This window comes from Phytophthora sojae (genome assembly GCF_000149755.1).
Source record: "Phytophthora sojae unplaced genomic scaffold PHYSOscaffold_12, whole genome shotgun sequence".
Lineage (NCBI taxonomy): Eukaryota > Oomycota > Peronosporomycetes > Peronosporales > Peronosporaceae > Phytophthora > Phytophthora sojae.
Window position 1 is genome coordinate 1,311,720 of NW_009258126.1, and position 21,948 is coordinate 1,333,667.

A 21,948-nucleotide genomic window follows, 5' to 3' on the forward strand; every position below is an offset into this window, starting at 1 on the left:
TGCAGCCGCAGCCTCTCGCGATACTCCGCGACAGTCGTAGACTGTGGAGTGAGGAGCCGCTCTCGCAGAGACGTACGCAGTGCGAGCTCCTCCGGAGTACAGGCCGCGGGCCCAATGGTGTGCAGCGCGAGAGACTGCTGGAACGCCTGGCGACAAGCCTCCGCGGGGTCGCGAGGCCGGAAGCCGTAGTCGGCAGTGCTGGTGTTCAGCAGAGACCGCAGCTCGGGGCGCTGGGAGTGCGTGGGAGCCATCTGCGCCGCAACCTGCTCGGACTGAGCTTCGTCCAAAGGGTTGGAGATGACGGGCCCAGGGGCACGCCCTCACCACGAGGTGGCGAATACCGTGGCTCAGTGAGCGTGCGCAGCTCGTAGAGGCCGGAAGAGCGTTCAGGGAACGGGTTCGGAGTTCGCAGCGGTGGTCGCGGCTCCTCCCTCGACGGCGCAGCGCGCTCTGCAGGTGGACGGCTCGGCGAGCGCACAGGAGACGTGTGCGCTGGGAGCCCTTGATCGCGACGGCTCGGAGAGCCAGCTGGGGCCAGCGAGCCTTCTTCACGGCGTGTCGACGGTGTGGGCGAAGCGTTGCCGCGGCTCGGGGAGCGGCGCGTGAGTGGGGAAGCATCCCCTCGGTTCGGAGAACCCTCCATGGACTCGTCCACCTCGCCCTCTTCACCAAAGCGTTCCCTAGGATCCATGATCTGACGGGTAGGTGCTCGAGGAGTGCTGGGGCTTGCGCGCTGCGAGCTGCGCTGCAGGCGTTGCGCCGCGAAGTACTCGGACACCGAGAGCCTGGAAGGCGTCGAGGGTGTGCGCGCGGGCACTGGCGATCGCGGAGGTGCGGAGGCACGCAGTGCAGCAGCACGAGAGTAGCGAGGCTCCGAGGCGGATCTCGCGAGAGGCTGTCTGCGGTCGAAAGACCAAAAGGCTTTATGACTTGAAGTCATGTGAGGGCGCGTTGCGCCGAGAAGTTCTCAGAGAAGTCCACGCGATGTGGATTGACTCGTTCGAGAACGAGGCTTGACGGAACAAGACTCGGTGGTTGACCGTTAAGCGTGAACACCCGTGTCCACAGTTTGGTGGGGGAGGGTGTAACGGGGTTACACGAGAGTTACCCGAAGGGTTACGAAGTGGGTACACACTGTATAACCTAAATCAGTATGAGAATCAGTACATGGCTTCAGAGCCACTGATTATGTATATGACTAGGGTTCACTATGCTAGATAGTGAACCGGATACATTTACACCGTAGGCGGCTTTGCCGCAATAAAGGGAAATACACTCAGTTTGAGATTTATACTGAAGAGTCTAGGGTTGACTCTTGGAGTCCGTAGGGTGTACGGACTCGTACGTTCTGGTATTAGAACGGGCGATCTTAAGCTGAGACTCTGCGAGTCTGTTAAGCTTCCTCTGACGCAAAGCTACGGCAGCCCCGCTGCAACGCTCCTGATTGGCATCGAACAGCCGCTTCAGCAACTCCTCCTCCGTGAGACGGATGAAGCGATTGTAGAGCCGTCGCTTCAGCGTCTCGAAGTCACCGAACCGTAAATTCAGGCCCCACCGTTCAGCAACCCAACCGTTCATCCGTGCCGCAAACATCCTCAGCCGTACCAGATCACCAAATCCTTCCGTAGCCGTCTCAAAGCACCACCAGAAATCTCTCGCGCGCTCCGTACTCGCAGTATCTGCGTCGAAGAACGGAATCAGCTTCAGCATCGTGTACTCAATGTCCAGCATGTCGTCCTCGTAGTAACCTTCCTCACCAACAGCACCTTCATCCACATACGCTCCAGTCCCAAACCACCGTCCTTCACCGTCGCCCACATCACGCTCAGCAGGCTCCGCCCAGGTACGGCTCGCATACTCCTCTTCGTAGCGTCCGCTCATGCTATTCAGTCCGCTCGACCTCTTCCTCATGTCTTCTTCTTCACGCCGCCGTCTCCTCGCTGGTCGTCCTTCTTCAGCACCGACAGAGCTCTCCAAACCGTTCCAGCTCACCAATCACCGTCTCCAACATGCGGATCTTCACTCGTACAACGTCCTTGTCAACTACTCGAAGCGTTTCTTCACCGTTATCTCCTTAGTCCGATTCCTCCAAACGGACCGACCGTTCCGCAGCCCTTCTTCACTCGGGGGGAACACAAACTCCAATCTCAACTCAATCAGGCCTTCAACGCGACCAATGCGTGGCCTTCGACTCTCTTCTTCAGGATCTTCACCAACTTGACTCCGATAAACCGACCGTTCCAAAGCTTATGCACCAGACTTCCACGAGATCTCCGCACCGTTCTTCTCCTACGACGAACACCAACACTCACTCCCCAGCACAGACGACCTCTCCGGCGACGACAATACCCTGCTTCTCCACCACGTGTCGCGAGTCGAATCGGGTCGGGCACGGTCGCCGCCGTGGGTAGCGAGGCACGAACGGTTGAGGAGGATTAGACGGACAAGCAGAAGCAGCTAAACACGGTTCAATATGCAAAGCGTTCTGACTTGTTAGACCCAAAGCAAATTCGCGACTGTCCTGACTAACCTGGCACGGAGCGCTCACTCCGTGCTCTTCTCGCCCTTGCTCTTCTCGCCGAGCTCGGCCGGTCCGTCCACCGACTTCAACCGCAGCATCTCCACCTTGGCTTCCCTTCACCCCCTCGTCCTTGGCTCGCCTCACACGCTCGCCTCGAGCCACGCCGGCCCCATGACCTCCGTCCTGATCCCCGCGTAGGCGCGCGTTCGCCGCATGCGCCGCAGCTTCCATGGCGGCTGAGCAGGCCGCGGAGCCACCACTTCGCCCGCTCGTGCCGATTGAGTTCTGACACGGCGGCGCCCAGTTGCGATGACTACTCTCCCTGCTCCCGTTCGCCCAGTTGTTCTCCCGCAAGAACGTCGCATACGGGACGGGGCACCGAGGCCAACGGCCCCGACCGTACCCGGTACAGTCCTCCACCGTTCCACCGTTCCTACTCGTGACATGGGTCCAACAAGTGGACTACCGGTAGGGCTCCACATTTTATCCTGGTTGTAGTAAATCGACGCTTGGTGTTATTCTACTTCGCTACGCATATTATACACCACGACAACTGTGCACGCTATTGAGCCGTTTTTAGTGGGTGAAATAAACGAGAAACAAAGTCGTGCCTCCGGCCCGACAAGGCTCTGAAATTTGCGGTTTTCAGTAGATTTTGATAACTAATCAAAACCAAATACTAAGTGATAGATTACGAGCCACTGTTGCCTGCTCCGAAGGAACCTCAACTTTGTTTGCGGTTGGTAAGGGGGTATTTAATACTCTCCGATCCACAAAAGTAACGCGAAGGCAGCTCGGAGGGAGAGTCTCCCAATGCAGATCAAGGTTTTTTGTCACCAGCAAGCATTAGCTTTATTGTGCATTTCGAAGTATATTCATCGAGCTATTGTGCTTTGCAGATAAAATGTCGCCCCGTTTTATGACCCAGATCGAGGTAGGCCGGTCCACAAATCAGGGCACAAATCGGAGGGGGTAGCATGGACGATCTCGATTTACTTAGATCGACCTCGAATTACGCTTTTGAAAACGCAAAAAGGATCGATTTACCGTAGATCGACCTCGTTCTACTCAAATCAACCAGCAGATCGACCTCGAGCCCTGATTTGGATTGGCGTAGATCGAGTTATTAGCCGGCCTAAATAGATCGATCTGTCCCTTTCTTTGACCTCGCTTTATTAAATCGATCTTGATTTATTATAACTCGAAAGTCAAAACGACAAAACGTTTGCAAAGCACAATACATGTAGTTACACTTCTAGTTACACTTCTGCAGCCACTATAGAAAAAGGCAAGCGCCTTGATCATGTGCCAAATGATTACCAAGTGGGACAACAGGCATTGCGATAAAATTTGGCACTCCTCGGGTGGTAGGTGCCGTGAAGCCCGCCTGAATGTTATCAGTTCGCATTTTGCTCCAACAACACTCAGTTACACACCGATCTTGACGAGTTACATAGACAACTGGTATGCGTGCTTTCTTCATCATGGCTCTTAACTTAATTGCTAGCACCAATACTGCCGCGGCGTCGACCACGCAAGCAAATTCCAAAATATTGACCCAAGCTGATACCGAAGTGAAGCCCAACAACGACCGATTTCTTCGGGTGGATGCGACGGTTAACGAGATTCTGGACACGAAGGATGAAGAGAGGGGAATCGCGGATGCTTGGCACCGGCGCGAAGACCTGGATGAAAGACGCCCGCCTAAAGTCCACCGTGTACTGGAAAACCAACGCTGCAGACCTGGATAAAGGTGCGAAGAAGCTCGCTCAGAAGGAAATCAATCCCGATCAGATTTACACCATCTGGCAACTCGGCAAGCCAAGCAATCGAATTGACAAGAAAATCCCTTCCAAGGGGGAAGCACTACGACCAGTGGATGAAGGCGAATCCATCTTGGAAATCCCAAATCGGCTTTCCCGAAAGTTTTACAGCGAAAGTCGTGCCTAGTAGATGAATGGCTTCATGTGCCGGCGTCCCTAAGGCAGGCCACGTCGCTACGAAGAAGATCATACAGAAATGTTTGGCAAACTCTTTAGATGCTCTTAGGCCTGCTGGCTAACCCATGTTAATGGTGTTCGTGATTTCTTGATATGAAAGTTTTCTCGTTCGTGTAGCGTTATGCTTGCTTGTATGGGGGGAGAGTGTCTTGCGGGCCGAAGTCGCAGGTACCGGGCTTATAGCTCTTGATGTGCGTAGCGATTTGCGCGAGTGTGCAGCACGGGAACCAAAAGGATGCGCAGTAGTCCTCGCAACAGCCACCAGGGATCTTGAAGCGCTCTCGGGTGAGTTGACGTAGCTGCCAGATCCACACAAAGAGGATCGCGTGTGCAATCCCACAAGTGAACGAGAACAACAGCACAAGAGTGATCAACACGCAGGTGTAAGTCGTCAGCCCCAGTCGAGCTGTGATCTGCGCCACCGAGACGCAGGGGCAACACGTCGCCATGAGACAGTTGGGGACGCAGTGCGTGCAGCAGCCACAGAACTGCGCTTCCCATTTGCCGAGCATGATCCCGGACGGGTCCTTGTCTGGCTTCGGGTCTTCGACCGGGATCGCCACCGCTACTTCCGTCGGCGATGCATTGGGCTTGGTGACATCATCAACTGGAACCGCGTAGGGCGCCTCCATGCTGCGCAATAGATCAGGGCTATCGGGAAGCTTGCAGAATGCTGGAATAAAGCTAGCTTGAGCGCTGGTTGCATCGAAATAGGCAGCAACTTCGCATCCTGGGATCGAAAAATTGTCATCAAGCCTTCAAATAGCGAAAGAGAAGTTCTTATTGAAGAGATAAATGGCTGACAACAGCTACAGATAGTTAGGAGTCGGTTGAATTGTTTCGTTTCGAGTTTACTAGTAGTTTTCTATCTTGTGTATGGCGGGATCTGTTGGGCTCTAAGCGCGCTGGTAGGCGGCCAGCGTGTCCTGAGGTCCAAAAGAGCAGTCACCCGGCTTGTAGCTCTTGATGTGCGTGGCGAGTTGCGCCATGGCGCAGCAGAACGAGACCATGCAGTCTCCGCAGCAACTTCCGGGGATCTGGAAGCGCTCGCGCGTCTGGGTGCGCGCCTGGCAGAGCCAAATGGCGCCGACAATGCCTCCCACGCCACCCGAGAGGACGAACAGCAGGATGAAGAGCACGAGCGCGAGGTCGTACTGCATCATGCCGAGATCTGGGCCAACGAGATGCACGGGCAGCACGTGACCATGAGGCAGTTGGGCACCATGTGCGTGCAGCAGCCGCAGAAGCCGACTTCCCACTTGCCGACCGTTATGCCCTGGTCGTCCTTGGAGGTCGGCTCGTCCTCGACGTGGATGGCGTAGGGAACATCCTGCTCGCCACCCATAGTGCACTGGAATCGCTTCGACTTGGTCCTTGTAGTGGCGTCCGAATTGTGGAATGAAGCCTCAAGGCCTTTGAGTCAGAGGACGGTGGTGCCGCCTCGAGCGATCGAGCACAATGGGTACATGGATGCATATCATACGTGGCGCTTCGAATAGCAAAATTTTAGCTTCAACACCCCTCCAAGATCGTGCTGGACTTTCAAAGCAAAAAAGGATGTGTATGAGTTTATTTTTAGGTAAATGCAGCTACCTTACGGTTGATAAATGTCTTCTCGGTCTCTTGCTGTCGCGTTAGCCGCGCGCGTAGGCCGGGAGTGTGTCTTGCGGGCCGAAGTCGCAGCTTCCAGGCTTGTAGCTCTTGAGGTTGTGCCATGGCGCAGCAGCCCCAGCAGAAGGAGGCCAAATAGTCGCCACAGCAACCGCCGGGGATCTCGAATCTCTCGCGCGTCTCCTTCCGCGCCATGCAGAGCCACACAGCAGTTGCACAGCCACCGGTGGCGGGCAAGAGCACCAGGTAGACCAGCAGAGCACAGCAGTACTCCATCATGCCCAGGCGAGCCGAGATTTGAGCCATGCTGACGCAGGGACAGAACGAGGTCATGAGGCAGTTGGGCACGCAGTCGGTGCAGCAGCCGCAGAGGCCGACCTCCCATTCTCCGGTTGTGAATTGGCCTTCGTTCCTATCGACCGCGACTTTGATGGCGTAGTGCTGGTCGTTCTGTGCCGCGGCCGCCATCTTTTGAGTGCTGTGCGTGCTGATAAGCTCGGAGCTGCTTGTTGACTGGCAAATTGCTGAATGGTACAGCTTCCGTATATCAGAGCTCCCCAAGCTCGAGATTGGTTTCGAGCTTAAACCTTTTCGCGAATTACTTGAATTTGTATAGTATACTAGATCAATTGTAGCAAAACTAAAACGGGCCATTCTGGCACGTTTGGTTGTCCCACCCTTGAGGGGGCTAACTATAGAACGGTCCAGATTGGCACGTTTTGGAAGGATGCAATGATTGGCTGAAACCCAATAGTTGACCGAACAATTCGTCTATTGGCTAACAGCGCTTGGTGTTATTTGTAATTATGTGAAAGATAGGCTGGCCTGTTTGCTGCAGCGACGCGAAGGAGGCGTCCACTGCTCGGGCATTCGGTGGACGATGTTTGTGGGCTTCCGAAGGGCAGCAGAAGGAAGATGTTGACCGTCACCCGCATCTGTGCGCCGTCAAAGCGTTTGCATAACCGGAGCTCGCCACCGCGCCCACTTCCCCACGCCGGAGATCCACTGATTAGTCTGGAACGTCGGGGAGCACCATTGGGTTGGACACAGCGACGCCATGAAGATCATGTCAACTACCAAGTTCAGGCCTGCGTACCAAAACCCAATCGAGTCGGTTGTATGTTGGCGCGCACCAGTACATGCCGTGCATGTGGACCGGGAACTCCGTCTGCGTCGCTGAGCTGCATCGAGCTTCGTGCTGAAAACCAGTCCTGGGTGTACAGCCGACGGCAACGTCACGTCTTCCTTCCCAAACCCACCTGCAGCCTCGCAGCAAAACTCATGAAGCCCATGCTGTCTGCCGCTCTACTGGTAGCAAGAGGGCTGGTATACTCCAGCATCCACGTAGCTGAGTTGTTTACCTTTGGACTGCGGGTGTTCTCGATACCCTTGATCAGCTGGGCGCGGGCTTCTGGCGCGTGGTCTATCAGCTGAAGTCGATTTGTTCGCGCAGTTGAAAGTCGTTGGAGTAGACGCAGACGTCGTGGTGGCCTTCTTCAGACATCCTTCATTTTAGATGCATCCGCTAGATACCGGTGCACACATCTTGATTTCAGTATCGAAACAAAACATGGGAAACTATCTTCAACTGAGTATTCAAATTATGGCCTGAATGGATCGGCGTTGGCTTTCGTGCCGCAGTGACAAGAAGAGGCTGCGCACCATAACGATTCTTCTGGCAGCAGGGATCGTAAAGCATGGAGGGTTTTATTTAGCAGCGTGTTCAAGCGGGTGATGAACAGCCTCCACCCCTTGCTGGAGCAGGAACTCAAGCAACGGACACAAGACAAGAACCGCGCTTCCAGCAGGTCCTGAGTGATAGCCGTGGTCAGACTCAGCATGAAGCTTTGGCAAGGATTCAATCGTCGAATTATCGTTCGAGTGAAGCGCAAGCGCTGACGGAGCCTCGGCCAGGACGTGGGTCAACTATACAGCACAAACAGCAGAAGGCACCTTCTAAACGCAAGGTTTCATCTCCAGCGCGAAAGAAGCAGCCTCGCAAGCGACAGCGGAGCTTAGCATCAGCGATGGAGAGTACGACGCCCAGTGGAGCTGGCGGTGCGGTTGGCAGTAGTGCAATGATCGGCCATACTACATCGGACGCTACTGTTGCCCCTCCTGTCGTGACGGAGACTAGTAGTACGCGCGATTCAGCTTCGCCCACTGCCGCAGCAATGCCTCAGCTGTTTGTCGAGAAGCTTGTGGCGTACTCGCCTGCCAAAGAGTCCTGGCTATCAGGCCGAATATTCGAAGATGCAGGAAGTGCTTACATTGTTGGCCGAGTCTCTAGGTTTGATAAGAAGAAAGCGCTGTTTCAGATTCATTGGGTTGACAGGCAGTTCCAGAAGGCCGATAAGTGGATAAGCATGAGTGTCGTTCAGCGTGGCATGGAGAACTATAAAAATGTGATGGCATCGCCGTCTAAGCCGGCCTGGAAGTCCCTTTGTCAACCAGACAGCACCGAATCTGGTATTGTTGAGGACGACAGCGATTTGGAAGAAGTGGAGGAGAGTTTCGAGCGATATGATCCAAAGGTAATTCTTCCATCTTCATTGCCCGAAGTCGAAAGTATCACCAACATGAAGTTCGATCCTACTGCACAGATCAATGGTCCTTCAGACTTATACCAGCATCCGGATGGCAATGTCAAGACGAGAGTTCGCCCTCATTTCCGCCATTTGTTTGAACATTCGGCATCGTCGAGTTTCTTTGCCTATATTCCTGTCTACTACTGGGTTGAAGTTCTGCACCAGACGAACAAGGCGATGCGTGCGCATGAGTTGGAGAAGAAGCTCAGCACCAACAAACCGTTCACCCTACAAGAATTGATGACTTTCCTTGGAATTCTTTTCTTTATGAAACTGGTGGTCAAGGGCGAACACGCCAATTATTGGGGAAGGCAAATAGAAGATTGCATCGTGGGGGGCAACCACACAGGTCTGGATAAGGTGATGGCACTGAGCCGCTTCAAGCTGTTGCGCCAGCATTTCTGTTTCAGGCACGTGCCAAAAGCTGCTCGTGCAGCGAGTGCTGATAGCGGCTCAAGTACCGCGGTGGCTAGTAGTGGGGATACAGCTGAGACTCGCGCCGATCCTGATGCTATTGATATTGACGAGCTGTTGTCGGAAGATGCTACGACGACGAGTAGCTCAACCCAACCTACTGAAAATTCTTCCGTTCCCACCTCGGCATCGAATTCTCAACAAGCTTCGCGACGATCTCAGAATACTGCTACTGCGCCGGCCCCACCGCAGCCAGTGGACCCTGTCAGGAGAATTCGCCCGCTTCTTAATATGCTGAAAATCACAGAAGGGAAGTACGTAGAGGTCGGAAGAGATGTCTCGCTGGATGAGGCGAGCGTCGCCTCCAAAACCAAGTACGGGCGGAGATTGATAATGTTCAACCCCATGAAGCCTGGTGGTAAATACCACTTTCGAGTTTACACCCTTTGTTGTGCCACTACGTGGATAGCCATCAACTTTCGAGTGCACTGTGCGAGCGACTTATCCGATCGGCTGCAAGGCGTTGTATCTAAGGAGACAATCGAAGCACTAAGACAAGAACTGGACGAGTTATCAACTGTCCGAAGCCAGGTTATGGAAGTGGTGAGGCCACTTTATCATACCAATCGCGTGATAAATGCCGACAACTACTACATGTCCGTGCAACTTTTGGCTGCTCTGCGAGTGAAGGGCCTTTATGGCAGAGGGACTATACGCGGGAATAGCCTGCATTTTCCGCATCATGTCGTTTTGAAGAAGAAGGAGTGTCGTCGCGGGCAGTATCGCCAAGCTCTTTCAGTGGCGCATGAGATGGTTGCTGTGGCGTGGTATGATAGTGCGGTGGTGAAGATGGTGTCGAACGCAGACAAGTCTTCGGAAACGGTCTTAACAAGGAGAGTCGGCAGTCAACTGCAGCCATTCCCTGCTCCACTGCGTGTGTCAGAGTACAACACCAATATGCAAGGTGTTGATAGGCTGGACCAACTACGTGAACGGTTCTCTTTGGCCGACGGTCACACTTTCAAGAAATGGTATAAGAAGCTGGGGATGGCTTTTGTGGATATTGCCAGAGTCAATGCCTACATGACCAGAAAGTTGACTATTGACGTGACGAGAGATCGTGATCCGCACCGTTCATTTGTTGCAGAGCTCGCGGAGGAGCAAATTTCAGGGAAATGGATGGAGGCACCTAGTGACAGAAGAATGTTCTACTCCGCCCGAGGAGAGTCTGGGGTTGCGGCCGCAGTGGAGGCTTCTGCTATGTGGCATTGTGGGGGCGTGGAACCTTCAACCATGTCCAGCCCTCAAAAATCGTGCGTTGCTCTCAACTCGAAGCAGATTTTTGGAGACAAGATGCGGAGAAGGCATTGTGTGGTATGTCGATGGGAAGATCGGTTTCCAACAGTTGTCACCGACCACTGTACGCTCCACGGCGTGAGCCTCTGTCAAATTGTCCATACAACTGCTGCGAAGCCATACTTCTGCCAACAGCCCACTTGGACTTGTTGGGAGTAGTACCACAAATTTTACTTGCGCGAAAACCTATTCTCAGCCAAAGGAAGACGCCCAATTTGTTCATTCAGCGTCGTCGAGCCGAAACAGGTCCAACAAGATCAACGCAAGATGAACAGTCTGTAAATGTATAATGAAATCAAGATGAATGCTTATCTTTTCAGGCTGAGAACACGTACAGCTCGGTCTTTTCTGTATAGAGATAAACTGTTGCTGGTTTTGATGACCAGCTCACCAGCACTTCGACTGATGTTTGCAGCTTCCAGCGAGAAGCTGTTTGTGCACGTGGGACTGTGCCGTGGGCAAATCTCACTTGTGAAGGCAACAATCCACGCGTCCGTCATGTATACAAGCTCACTTGTGATATGATTTGTGGTAGAAGGCTCAAAGCGCGAGTTGTTGGCAAAGACGATTGTTGCGCTGGAGAAAGGGTATATCATCGACAGCTCAATTCGCTCCACATCTTCAGCATACACCTCCACGTTTTGTAGGCCTGGCCATTGCACTACATGCTCAACCAGTATCCCATTACAACGGTCAACCAAATCACGTCGGACTTCAATACCAATGCTCGCGCGAACTGATGTCGAAAGAACAAACTGAGCCATCACATTGCCAACACCAGAGCCGATATCCATAAACACATCGCCAGCCCCAATAGTTCTAACCCGTTGTATTGCCGCAATAAAGGCTGCAATCCCACTGGGCAGTAGCTCACCAGCATTCAAATGGGGCGCGCACGAAGGATCGATGACTTCTTGACGAGCTATACAGCTAAACATTGAGACCACAGCTTGCGTTGCAGCCGTAGTCGTCAGGTGCTCTGGTATAAACGAACGCAAACGCTTTTGACGGCGCTCTTCAGCCCCAGGACAAAAACCAACCACATCACCACCTGTCTCCACCAACGTTACTCCTCCACACCCTGAATCCGATGTCACCGACGATGTATCTGGCGCTAGATGGTGGAGTGAATCGCCGCGTGAAGATCCTCGTGCTTGATCTAACGCTAAATCGCGAGAGCTGCGATCATCTTGCTGCTTTGGCGCGTCCGCTTGACCTGTTGTAGTCTGGGTGAGCCGAAGTGGGCCAGTATGGCTCTTGTTGCTTTCTTGCTGATGCTGGAGATCGTTTTTCCGTCTAGGCTGGCGGATATGGAGTGTGTGTCCGCTTCGGCGGCCTCGTGTAGCTCGAACAGGAGTGTAAAACGAACGCGGGAACTTGGCCAAGTCGGTTCCAAACGTGCGCTTCAGCGAAGATACTCTTTGGGCAAGCTCCGCAGGAGTTTGGCCCCAACGCTTCATCTTTTGCGCGACGTCCTTCCATGCGATTCTTCCTGTTCCGCGCTCAGCATATTCACGGGCAATTTGCACCAACTGCTTGTCCTCCTCCTCTAAGAATGTTGTGCCCGGCATTCTTCACGGGAGCCCCAAGGGCCGTATGAGTATGGATTTCAGTATGCAAACTTGTGAGCGAGAACATCTGCACATATTTTCGTTTGAGTATGGAATCTTCTGATGGTTCAACGTCACCAGATGCCTATATTTGTAATTTTTGAAAATGAAACGATGAGGTGTGTGCAGGGATTGGCTGTAATTGAACGCAGTGGTCCAGCGAGGGTCGAAGAGTGGTAGCAAAACCAAAACGGGCCATTTTGGCTCGATTGAACGCGATCTCCGATGCAACACTTGGGAAGGCATCCAAAATGGCACGTAAGGGTTAACCCTTTCGCGGCAAACCGGGCCAAAATGGCACGTTTGGATGCCTTCCCAAGTGTTGCATCGGAGATCGTTTAAGCGGGCAATCACCTGCATTGGTAACGCGAGTAATCATGTGTAGGGCGGAAGGAGGACGGTACAAATTTGCACAAGTTTTTGATCCAAAATGAGTACATTGATGAGTACCAAAACAAACTCTAAACATTCGCAGAACGGTTCCGAACGGCTCGTGAATGTTTAGAGTTTGTTTTTGGTACTCATCAATCTACTCAAGACTTGTGTAAGTTTTTGTACAATGGCCCCGGTTACGGAGGTTATTTGCCGCCCAAACGGTGGTCTCATCCACTGAGGAAGCTAGGCAATCAAGGCATCAAACACGCACACTCGCAATTGAACACCCGGATAGTTCCTAGCAGTTGGCACCCAACTCAACGAGGTTGAATGTTTTGAGCGCTGAAATGACAGCTTTCTGGTTGGTGTGTGGTTACGGGTGAGCCCACCGTCCTGCAGCAGCAAGCAGCAAGAACCCTCGTGGAATCTGGATGTACGCGTCGGCAGTGCCAAATGGTTGTGTTGATACGGCCCGTGCCGAGGTGCAAACGAAACAGAAGTCAATACTACCCGGTCCAAGTGTAAAGCATGTATTGCATTAGAACTAATGGACAACGGTCATGCCACTCCTTCAGAAACAAAACGGATCGTTTTGCCGATTGCAGTGTTTCATGAGGGGGTTAGGCACGTTCGTACGGCGGTAGCGTGTTTTGGGCGCTGAAGTTGCAGCTACCGGGCTTGTAGCTCTTGATGTGCGTCGCGATCTGGGTCATCGTGCAGCAGCCGCAGAAGCACGAGGCACAAAAGTCTCCGCAGCAACTCCCCGGAATCTGGAAACGCTCGCGCGTCTGAGCGCGTGTCTGCCAGAGCCAAATGAGACCGACAAGGCTGGCAGTTCCACCAGTGCAGAAGAACAGGAGCACGAACAGCACGAGTGCGATGTCGTATTTCAGCTTACCCAGGCGCGCCGAGATCTGTGCCAGTGAGACGCACGGGCAACAGAAGACCATGCAACAGTTGGGCACCATGTGCGTGCAGCAGCCGAAGAGGCCGACCTCCCACTTGCCGACGGTGATCCCCAATCCGTGCTGAGTCCCCGCGTCTTGGTCAACTTGAATGGCGTACGGCATTTCTTCTCCTCCCATGGTGGCGCTTGTCTTCGATCTCTGGTGGGTAGTTCGCTGCAAGTTGTAGAATGAACCTTCCCTTCGAACAACTTCTGACGACGTGCACCGCATGTCACCCAAAGGTATCAATGCTACTGCAAGCGGGAAACAATCGCTTCCCGGCATTATAAAACACAGCGCCGTACCCCTTCAACCCTGCACAAAAAGCTGGCACGGCTGGCTTGGTGTATACATTTCTGGTGAGTAGATCTCGTGGTCATGATTACCCCACACCGTGACAAACATTTGCTGTGATCAAAAATCAACCATGTTTGAGTACAGTCGCGGCATTCACCATATCCGATGGATAACCTTACTGTATGAACAAGGTTCGGTTGTCTGCCGACGATACAGTGAATAAACTCAATGAAATGTAAATACGTGGTATTACTTAAGTCGAGAACGCCGATGACCTTGTTCCAGCCGTCAGTTTAGCCACGAGTGTACGCCGGCAGCGTGTCCTGCGGTCCGAACGCGCAGCTTCCGGGCTTGTAGCTCTTGACATGCGTCGCGATCTGCGCCAGAGCGCAGCACCCGCAGCAGCAGGACGCCAGGTAGTCCTCACAGCAGCTCCCGGGGATCTGGAAGCGGCCGCGCGTTTTCGAACGTGCCGTCCAGATCCAGATTGCGAACACGATATGCCCGAGGCCCCCAGTGCACGCCACAAGCAAGCCCAGCAGGATCGTGATGGCCAAGGCAACGCCAAAACTCATCATGCCAAGGCGCGACAGCACTTGGGACAGAGAGACGCACGGGCAGAAGGTGACCATGAGGCAGTTGGGCACCAAGTGCGTGAAGCAGCCGCAGAACGGGGCGTCCCATTTGCCGACCGCGATGTCCGAGGTGCCCTTGACTTCGGGGTCTTCCACTTGGATGGTGTAGGCTTGGTCCGCGTCCGCCATGGTCTTGAGCTCTTGAGTTCTTGGAGCGTCCGTGCGGGTAGTAGCTTGCGAGTCGTGGAATGAGACCGAAGGCAGCGATGGCATTTGCGGCCCACGAGTCGACTGTCGAGTCGAACACGCGCTTCTCTACGGAGCATTCAGGGTACATGGTGGATGTCGTTGAAGCGGACAGTAAAACGCCTCCTGTTCCGCATAATATATCGCCAAGATGAGCTGACACGACCCCCTCTCAGGACGTACCGCTTGCAAGCACCACGAGGCGCAATGCTTCACCACGTCTCTGCGAAAGCTGAAGCTTGAATACCACGCCATCGATAGGATATCACACGAAACCATGGCCTATGGCCCGCGAACTGCGAGCATTGCGATCGAACTGCACGCCTAAGTGCATTCAAGGAAGGACCACGCACATCCAGTGGATGATCCACAGGCTGAAAAATGCATGGATGTTTCCATTGAAGTATGCAAACGAAAACACACTACAAGGGAGAGCCACATTGGCCTACGCTCGTATCGCCTTCAGCTATCTCAGCTTCCTTCAGCTCGCGACAAGTTCACGTCCGCGTGTACGCCGGCAGCGTGTCCTGTGGCCCGAAGCTGCAGCTCCCGGCCTGGTAGCTCTTGATGTGCGTGGCGATCTGCGCCAACGCGCAGCAGCCGCAGCAGCACGCGGCGCAGTAGTCTTCGCAGGACCCTCCGGGGATCTGAAAGCGCTCGCGCGTCTTGGAGCGCGCGCTCCAGATCCAAATGGCGAACACGATGTAGCCGATGCCGCCGGTGAAGGCGGCGAGCGCGCCCAGCAGCAGCGACATGAGGAGCGCCGTGGTGAAGTTCATCATGCCCAGACGCGAGAGCACTTGGGCCAGCGAGACGCACGGGCAGAAGGTCACCATGAGGCAGTTGGGCACTAGGTCGGTGAAGCAGCCGCAGAAGCCGACTCCCCACTTGCCGGTGGTGATGCCGGCCGCGGCCCCCTTGGGGTCGTCGATCTGGATAGCGTAGGCTTGGTCCGTGTCGGCCATGGCGCAGGGGTAGAGGGGGTGGTGGCGGGGCTTCGTGTGTGTTGTAAGCTGCGAGTTTGGGAATGTGCGGCGCGAAGTTTGGGGCGTGCTGCATCCACTCGCTGGGTACATGCCGTTTGTGTGAAAATCCGTTGATGTTGAAGTTTCCGCCGCCAAAAGTGTATGTCGCCACTCTATCTTCTCATATCCCGTTAAATCGATCGGTAGGTCAATATCACTTTATAAAGAGATCATTGATGATATCAACTGTCATTTCTTATATCACTTCAACATGGGTGTGCACCCGCTCATGGCCAAACGCAACGGCGGAGAAGTTTTCGCCTGCTTCTGAGGAAGCGGATGTCAGGTGATATCGTATCGCTTTCCAAGCGATCCGAGCTAGGTGTAATTACGTGGGTTTATCCAAGCAGCTTGTTCGCATCGATGGAAACTTATAGAGGTCGTGCTTCGTATTACTTGCTGGACATCTTCGGTTTGTACTGTACTCGGGATACATGCAAAGCCTCACCCTTAAAAGCTCCCGGTCTAGACAACGGGGCTTGCAGTCCGGCGCTTCGTGGAGTACATCACGGCTGCTGCCGACAGTGCTACTAAAGTTTGCGCGCGGTAGGCGTGTCCTTCTGGACACCATTGGCGACTGGGCTCGGAGTCGGGTAGTAGAGTTTGCGAACGGTAGGTGTGTTCTTCATCGCGCCATTCGCGGCAGGACTTGGAGTTGGGTAGTAAAGCTTGCGCGCGGTTGGCGGGTCCTTCTGGGCGTCAACGTTAGCCGAGGCATTGGCCGGAGCGAAGCACAGCGTGGTGGCGATAACTGTAACAGCGACAATGTTGATGAGCTGCATAGCTGGAGTCGATAGCGAGACTTGGTGTGCACGAGGCAAGTTGGGGAATGGCAGTGGAAATGCCACGTGACCACGGCCCATGCCGCCAGCAAAGCCAGTTGTTCTGGGGTACTGAGCCCGGTCACTTGAATCTTTTAGATTAGTTTGTTGGGGCGAAGCCCCCCCCCCCCCCCCCCAAAAAAAAAAAAATTGAAATCGCTCTGTTTTATCGCTCTGATTTACTTTCTTTCGATGATTTTATGGATCAGGCTAGGGAAAGGTTTAATGGTTGCCTCTCCCAGTGGCAAAAATGCTGCATTTTACCTCTGTATAAGATCCTTTCAGGCTCACTGTCCGACGGTTCCGAGTGATTATTCATAGAAGTTCAGGGGTTTAGCCTCCAGCAAAGGGTGCGAAAGCCATTAAACTGAGGCCCGTCTTTTAGGAGGCCCTTCCAAATAGGGTATATATGGGCTGTGGACTCTGGAAAGTGGATTTGGCGTAAAACTGCATTGTTTTAGCTTAATGGATACTCTGTTTTGATAAACAAGCGACCCTGTTTTAGCTTCGGAAACGTTGCTGCGCGAAATTGCTAGCTTCGTTGAGGCTTGCATTGGCTGCAAGACGCTAGCTACTCCGTGGAGCCGTGAGCGATGGCGAACCATGCACAGCCGTCACCGCCCGCCACAACCTTGTCACCACCTTGTGTTGTCGACACGCCTTCACGGACCGTCTTCGGGCGCGCCAAGTCAACTGGCCTGCTCCGTGGGTGCTCGTAGACACGCACATCGAGGAAGAGAACCGCGACAACACCCACCGCCAGATCCCCTTGCAATTCGTAGTAGTATCCGCCAAGCGATGACTACTGTGCCGCTGCTGCTTCTGGACGTGGCTGATCGAGGTCGCCTCCGAGCCACGTCAATACTCGCTCGCAGCCCATATTGACGGCCGACCTTCGAGACTGAGACTCCAAGCCGAATCCAACCATGAGGCTTGCCTTGCCAGGTTTTGTTTTCGCGGTGCTTGTACCCAATGTGAACTTGGGTCGACTTGGACGCCTCGCCAACATGCTTTCTTTTTATTATCTTGGCGACATATCGAGATTGTGGAAAAGTGCTATCGTCTTCATTTCCTTTAGAAAAATATTTGCATGAAGTGTAGTTTGGTTAACAAGATGAATGATGCGATCCCTTTCAGTGTCAAACGATGATCGACTCTCTGGGGACGCTGTGAGCTTTTCCAAACTCAAACGATGCGTAAGAACTATATATTCTCTTTTTCTAACGCGGGAAAGAGCAAGGCAAGCATAGGATGCATTTGGCAGTGAATTGGAATGAAATACGACTTTTGAGCATGTAACCCCTTGAACCTTATGAATCGTCATAGCGTAGGCAAGCCTTAACGGAATGCCACAGCGAACGACTTTAAAGTCACTCCTTGTACTTCCCCAGCTCGTGTCCTTTGAAATGATGGGGATAATGTTAGGTACGTTTGGTAAAAAGGATGGACCAAAGTATTCATCAACTATTTCAACCAAAACGATAGGAAGTTCTGATCCAGACACAAAGATCATGTCGTACACAGTAGCGTTCGTTCCATTGCATAGCCCTGCTGTTTGCTCAGCATTAAATGTTAGTGTGACAGGAGCACCAATTGCTAAATTGAGTTGGATTGGTACAACTCGGTCTCTCCTTGGGATCTTTTCTTGTGCCTGATCTAAAAGAGCTTTAACTGTGCCTTGAGGTACTTCTCTATTTGCGATCAAGCGTTTTTGCTTCACATTGTGCACGGACTTTATGTGCACAATTGGAGAAGAAGCATTCTGCAGATTTACGTCATTAGCACTATCAACATCTGCGTTAAGGTATGCAATGTGCTTCGCAGCATGCACCCACTCAGGCATTGCGTTGGTTTTGAAGATTCGAGTCAATGTCCTGCTGTGTTGGTACTTTTTCTCGCAATCTTCGTATCGCTTCAAACCATTCCGGGTCATCCTTCCCTCTATGTTGACTGCTTAACGAGCATACGCATTTAATTTCCTCCCAAATTCCGCGTCCTTTGCGCTGGATATTGTCACGTATTCTATCTGTGGATGTCGCTAGACTGTAAGGGGTTACAGGGTCCAACTGGGCACTGTCTCCCGTGAAAATGGCATCTCTTCCACCAAATCGGACCTCGCGCTGATCAGGCCATATCTCTCGCATTCTTTGGTCTATCCAATATAGCATTCCACATGATATTACGCTAAATTCGTCAATTATTACCAGGTGTATATCCCTGAAGCGCTGCTGTAGAGACAATAGCTTAGCTGGGCCGTTTTTTTGCGTGGTCATTGCGACGTAAGGTTTGGAAAATCTTTGTTTGTGATCGGGGGATTGCTGTAAATTGAAATGAAATGCTTCTCGCTGATTTTTTGCCCATGGCCGCACATATTTTGTCATAAATTCGCGTGCTCTATTAATGTCTTCGTTAGAGTAGTTGTGCTTTGGCTTCCATTGAGTATGAAGGTCTGCAATAAGTTTTTTATCTATCTCGATTTCCATCTCATGCTCATTGAGGTGCTCATCAGGTTCTTCGATGAAAACATTCTCGGACGGGGGCAGATTAGTGCAGCATTGGTTCTCGCGAGAATTCTTCAGAAGATTTAATTGACAGTGCCTCGTTACCTTTAAATTCACTTCAGTTCGGAGTTCATTGTCGAGGTTTTTATTTTGTTCGTCGTAGAACCGACTAATACAGTCATCGTCAGTAATCGGTAAGTCGCTTAAGTGTCTCCAAGGAACGTGTAAAAACAACTCAGCAAAACAAAAGTTAGGGTTTGATGTGTCTGGTGCCATCCATGGCGACATACGAAGAACCTAGATTATCGATTCGCTTCCAATACTTCGCTGTTGAGGTTGCGCTTTCAACTACCTCATAGTGCTCTACAAAGCTAGCATATGACATCGACTTAAACGGTTCTTCCTGAGGACGCGCCATGTAGGCTTTTTCGTATGATTCAATTTTAATATTATCGAGTTGAGGCGGTTTGTCGATGCCCAAGTTCCGTAAGGCTTCGGTAATATCGCAAGTGATGACGCAAAACCTTCACTCGGCTTACTTTACGAGACTTACCATACATTTTTAATTCTCGAAGCAGTATGAAGTAAGCTTCTTGGGCACTTACCTCACGAACAGCCAATGTGGCGTTAGCTATTCTTTTAAGACTGGGCAGTAGGATTGGACTCCTCGACTTGTTCTTCTACGTCCCCGTTCTGCTTCGAAGCCATCTCATTCTCTTCAGTCTGGCCTGCGTCTTCTTCGTCGTCCGCGATTCCTAGCGCTAGCGACAACAACTTATCATCAGCATCGTCTAGCGCGTGGTTCGATGTCGGAGGCGCGACTTTCTTCTCGGCCGTCGACACAGTAACAGCCGAGACGTCCTTCTCGTCCTCCTTCTTCTCGTGCTTCTTCTTCGTTGTTTTCTTCTTCTGCTGCTGTTGTATAGCGGAGTAAGGGAGATTCGGGTCACATCGCTTAACAGCTGCAGCGACAGTGCTTCGGAAGCGCAATGTGTCAGGTTCGGCTTTGCTCACGTAAGCAGCAGTATATTCGGCAGCGCCATACGCGTTTCCTATCATCTGAATATCCATGTTTGCGCGCCAAGTCGAAAGAATTATTGGCGAAAAATTGTTTACCGAGGGTGAGTCTCTATTTAATAGTACTTTTAATGACGGGGTACCGTCAGGTGCAGTTCTTACCTCAACTTCAGTGCGAGGATGAAGAGTTTTGGGAAAGCCAAATCTACATTCGTCGGCTTTCTTTCGACAAGAAGATCCACTGTAGCACATGGCTGCACTCGGCGAGCTAATCGGGAGATATCGCATGCCCATTCATCTGAATTGCCACATGGCGGTCGCATTGCCAAAATATCAATGCTTGCAGACCGTGATGACTTACAGACGGAGCACTGGCACGAATCTAGGTCATCGAGCGACTTTATCAATACAGAAATATACTTGTCAAGGACATCAAGGGCATCTTTTATCCACAATAGTGCATGAATATGAGGTGAGCCTCTTTGCTGAAACTCAACTCGCCAAAAGAAATCAATAATTTCACCCAGAGGTTGGCTTGGGCCGCGAAGTACGTGGTCGAAAAAAGCTTTAAACCTTCTGTTAAAATGCCTGGCAGCAAAATCAGGGTTTTCGTTAAGGTACTTACGTCGTTCTTTAGACGTTAGATGTGCAGCTCGTTCCATAGTCAATGAAGGATTGCAAGCCCTAAAGAAATCGGGCCATACTGTGTCTGCCGCACTTAACGTTAAGAAAAAAGTTGGCCATCGCGTGGGAAGCAGGTGTCCGAGCAGGTGAAAGCGCGACTGGCCGGCCGAGACGATCAAGAACGACTACCTATCTATAACTACTCTGTGCGATGTGGCGGAGCAAAAACCGCTGGTCCCTCAGAACCGAAGGTTCCTCGGACCCCGGGGTGAAAACCGCTTATCGGACAGTATATCCTAATCATAGCCATGGGGCTCTCCAGCATGAGCGGGTCGCTGAACTTGATGCAGCTGAGCGCGAACCATGACTGGGCTCCAGTTTTGGGAACGTGGCTTTCTCCTCTTGTGCAGGAAATACCGAAGTATGCTGCCAACGTTCTCACCACTTTCAGTGGTACTTTGAATGTCATTCCTATGAGGCGAATTTTAAATGAGGGGCATATGGTTTGTGCTAGCCGTGAAGGGCGTCTCATGAAATAGTTTTCGAAGGGGTATCTCGTCAGGTTTCCCTAAGACATTAATAAAATAAGCACTGATCCAACCTCTTGCAAGTACAGAGCCTCAATCTTAAACAAAAAGCGGCACAAAGACTAAAAGGCGCAATACACGTCAACTCGGGGACCTACTGGCCACGAAAGGATTGCTAATGCAAGTGTTGCTAAAGCGCTGAGAAATTAACATTATTCCTGTTGTCCTGTTGCTACCCAATTGCCTACCGTTATTCGTTTTCAAAAGTACAACTATTTTCAGCGTACTTTTGCGCGGAGGTAAGATTAACCGAGAGTTCCAGGGCTCGGCAACGGTGTAGTAGTGCACTAAAGGAAAATGTCATGTTATCAAAATAGATCAGCAGAAGATTAGACAGCGGAGGACCGCAAAACCGACCAAGCAATTGATGCAGCTTGCTATACAAAGCAGCTACGTCAAAGTACACAACAGTTACAGATAAAGCAAATCGAACAGACTATCAACACTCCAAGAAAGCACTTCAAACGATGTAAAACCTTCAAAATTTCTCCCATATTCTGTCAGTGATCGCCAGGATATAGGAAAAATTCGGAAATTCCCGTATTGGTAGAGGTCTGCGCATGAGGCATGCGTGTGAAGTGTTGATACACAATCTCGATACACTCGCTTACTCCTAGCACTACAGGTCAACTAAATGAAGTTTGACGACAAATTAAATGATTTCTCATCGTATCAGGCTGTTAAGCTTTCTTGCACGAAAAGGTTTCGATCGGCTCGGGGGGGGCATCGCGAAATTTTGTGTAGAGCACAATATTTAGTGTCGCCCCAAATTAGCAGCGAGGAAGCGCAGTGAACGAGGTGCTCAGCTAGTATTATACTGGGATAGGAAGCGA

The 21,948-nt window shown here is 52.0% G+C and overlaps 15 protein-coding genes across 15 annotated transcripts; 2 read left to right on the forward strand and 13 right to left on the reverse strand.

Annotated features, from left to right (window-relative positions):
- Positions 1 to 1,434: 1,434 nt before the first annotated feature.
- Positions 1,435 to 1,707, reverse strand: PHYSODRAFT_417840 (hypothetical protein; the record flags this gene model as incomplete). Its single annotated transcript, XM_009538841.1, has 1 exon — positions 1,435 to 1,707. A coding segment is annotated over one exon (273 nt), but the record flags the coding sequence as incomplete, so codon positions are not given.
- Positions 1,708 to 1,907: 200 nt separating this feature from the next.
- Positions 1,908 to 2,752, reverse strand: PHYSODRAFT_340647 (hypothetical protein; the record flags this gene model as incomplete). Its single annotated transcript, XM_009538842.1, has 3 exons — positions 1,908 to 1,971; positions 2,549 to 2,604; positions 2,642 to 2,752. 3 exons carry the CDS (start codon positions 2,750 to 2,752, stop codon positions 1,908 to 1,910), a joined length of 231 nt encoding a protein of 76 aa, XP_009537137.1.
- Positions 2,753 to 3,987: 1,235 nt separating this feature from the next.
- On the forward strand, positions 3,988 to 4,272 carry PHYSODRAFT_288908 (hypothetical protein; the record flags this gene model as incomplete). The annotated part of the gene is made up of 1 exon (XM_009538843.1): positions 3,988 to 4,272. Exon 1 carries the CDS (start codon positions 4,006 to 4,008, stop codon positions 4,270 to 4,272), a length of 267 nt encoding a protein of 88 aa, XP_009537138.1. The 5' UTR covers positions 3,988 to 4,005.
- A 368-nt stretch (positions 4,273 to 4,640) lies between these two features.
- On the reverse strand, positions 4,641 to 5,153 carry PHYSODRAFT_340648 (hypothetical protein; the record flags this gene model as incomplete). Its single annotated transcript, XM_009538844.1, has 1 exon — positions 4,641 to 5,153. The coding sequence occupies one exon, from the start codon at positions 5,151 to 5,153 to the stop codon at positions 4,641 to 4,643; it is 513 nt and encodes a 170-aa protein (XP_009537139.1).
- Positions 5,154 to 5,417: 264 nt separating this feature from the next.
- PHYSODRAFT_253648 (hypothetical protein) lies at positions 5,418 to 5,866 on the reverse strand (the record flags this gene model as incomplete). The annotated part of the gene is made up of 2 exons (XM_009538845.1): positions 5,418 to 5,675; positions 5,726 to 5,866. The coding sequence occupies 2 exons, from the start codon at positions 5,864 to 5,866 to the stop codon at positions 5,418 to 5,420; spliced, it is 399 nt and encodes a 132-aa protein (XP_009537140.1).
- A 230-nt stretch (positions 5,867 to 6,096) lies between these two features.
- PHYSODRAFT_253676 (hypothetical protein) lies at positions 6,097 to 6,600 on the reverse strand (the record flags this gene model as incomplete). The annotated part of the gene is made up of 1 exon (XM_009538846.1): positions 6,097 to 6,600. The coding sequence occupies one exon, from the start codon at positions 6,598 to 6,600 to the stop codon at positions 6,097 to 6,099; it is 504 nt and encodes a 167-aa protein (XP_009537141.1).
- A 1,892-nt stretch (positions 6,601 to 8,492) lies between these two features.
- Positions 8,493 to 10,646, forward strand: PHYSODRAFT_462850 (hypothetical protein; the record flags this gene model as incomplete). Its single annotated transcript, XM_009538847.1, has 2 exons — positions 8,493 to 9,159; positions 9,391 to 10,646. Coding segments are annotated over 2 exons (1,923 nt in total), but the record flags the coding sequence as incomplete, so codon positions are not given.
- Positions 10,647 to 10,927: 281 nt separating this feature from the next.
- On the reverse strand, positions 10,928 to 11,443 carry PHYSODRAFT_413716 (hypothetical protein; the record flags this gene model as incomplete). Its single annotated transcript, XM_009538848.1, has 2 exons — positions 10,928 to 11,139; positions 11,212 to 11,443. Coding segments are annotated over 2 exons (444 nt in total), but the record flags the coding sequence as incomplete, so codon positions are not given.
- A 396-nt stretch (positions 11,444 to 11,839) lies between these two features.
- On the reverse strand, positions 11,840 to 12,061 carry PHYSODRAFT_528145 (hypothetical protein; the record flags this gene model as incomplete). The annotated part of the gene is made up of 1 exon (XM_009538849.1): positions 11,840 to 12,061. A coding segment is annotated over one exon (222 nt), but the record flags the coding sequence as incomplete, so codon positions are not given.
- Positions 12,062 to 13,095: 1,034 nt separating this feature from the next.
- Positions 13,096 to 13,560, reverse strand: PHYSODRAFT_340650 (hypothetical protein; the record flags this gene model as incomplete). The annotated part of the gene is made up of 1 exon (XM_009538850.1): positions 13,096 to 13,560. One exon carries the CDS (start codon positions 13,558 to 13,560, stop codon positions 13,096 to 13,098), a length of 465 nt encoding a protein of 154 aa, XP_009537145.1.
- A 389-nt stretch (positions 13,561 to 13,949) lies between these two features.
- PHYSODRAFT_356036 (hypothetical protein) lies at positions 13,950 to 14,614 on the reverse strand. The gene has a single exon (XM_009538851.1). It carries the CDS (start codon positions 14,565 to 14,567, stop codon positions 14,013 to 14,015), a length of 555 nt encoding a protein of 184 aa, XP_009537146.1. The 5' UTR covers positions 14,568 to 14,614; the 3' UTR covers positions 13,950 to 14,012.
- A 423-nt stretch (positions 14,615 to 15,037) lies between these two features.
- PHYSODRAFT_528513 (hypothetical protein) lies at positions 15,038 to 15,505 on the reverse strand (the record flags this gene model as incomplete). The annotated part of the gene is made up of 1 exon (XM_009538852.1): positions 15,038 to 15,505. One exon carries the CDS (start codon positions 15,503 to 15,505, stop codon positions 15,038 to 15,040), a length of 468 nt encoding a protein of 155 aa, XP_009537147.1.
- A 590-nt stretch (positions 15,506 to 16,095) lies between these two features.
- PHYSODRAFT_340653 (hypothetical protein) lies at positions 16,096 to 16,428 on the reverse strand (the record flags this gene model as incomplete). Its single annotated transcript, XM_009538853.1, has 1 exon — positions 16,096 to 16,428. One exon carries the CDS (start codon positions 16,426 to 16,428, stop codon positions 16,096 to 16,098), a length of 333 nt encoding a protein of 110 aa, XP_009537148.1.
- Positions 16,429 to 18,359: 1,931 nt separating this feature from the next.
- PHYSODRAFT_415936 (hypothetical protein) lies at positions 18,360 to 18,689 on the reverse strand (the record flags this gene model as incomplete). Its single annotated transcript, XM_009538854.1, has 1 exon — positions 18,360 to 18,689. A coding segment is annotated over one exon (330 nt), but the record flags the coding sequence as incomplete, so codon positions are not given.
- Positions 18,690 to 19,336: 647 nt separating this feature from the next.
- On the reverse strand, positions 19,337 to 19,958 carry PHYSODRAFT_528060 (hypothetical protein; the record flags this gene model as incomplete). Its single annotated transcript, XM_009538855.1, has 2 exons — positions 19,337 to 19,532; positions 19,729 to 19,958. 2 exons carry the CDS (start codon positions 19,956 to 19,958, stop codon positions 19,337 to 19,339), a joined length of 426 nt encoding a protein of 141 aa, XP_009537150.1.
- Between the last annotated feature and the right edge of the window lie 1,990 nt (positions 19,959 to 21,948).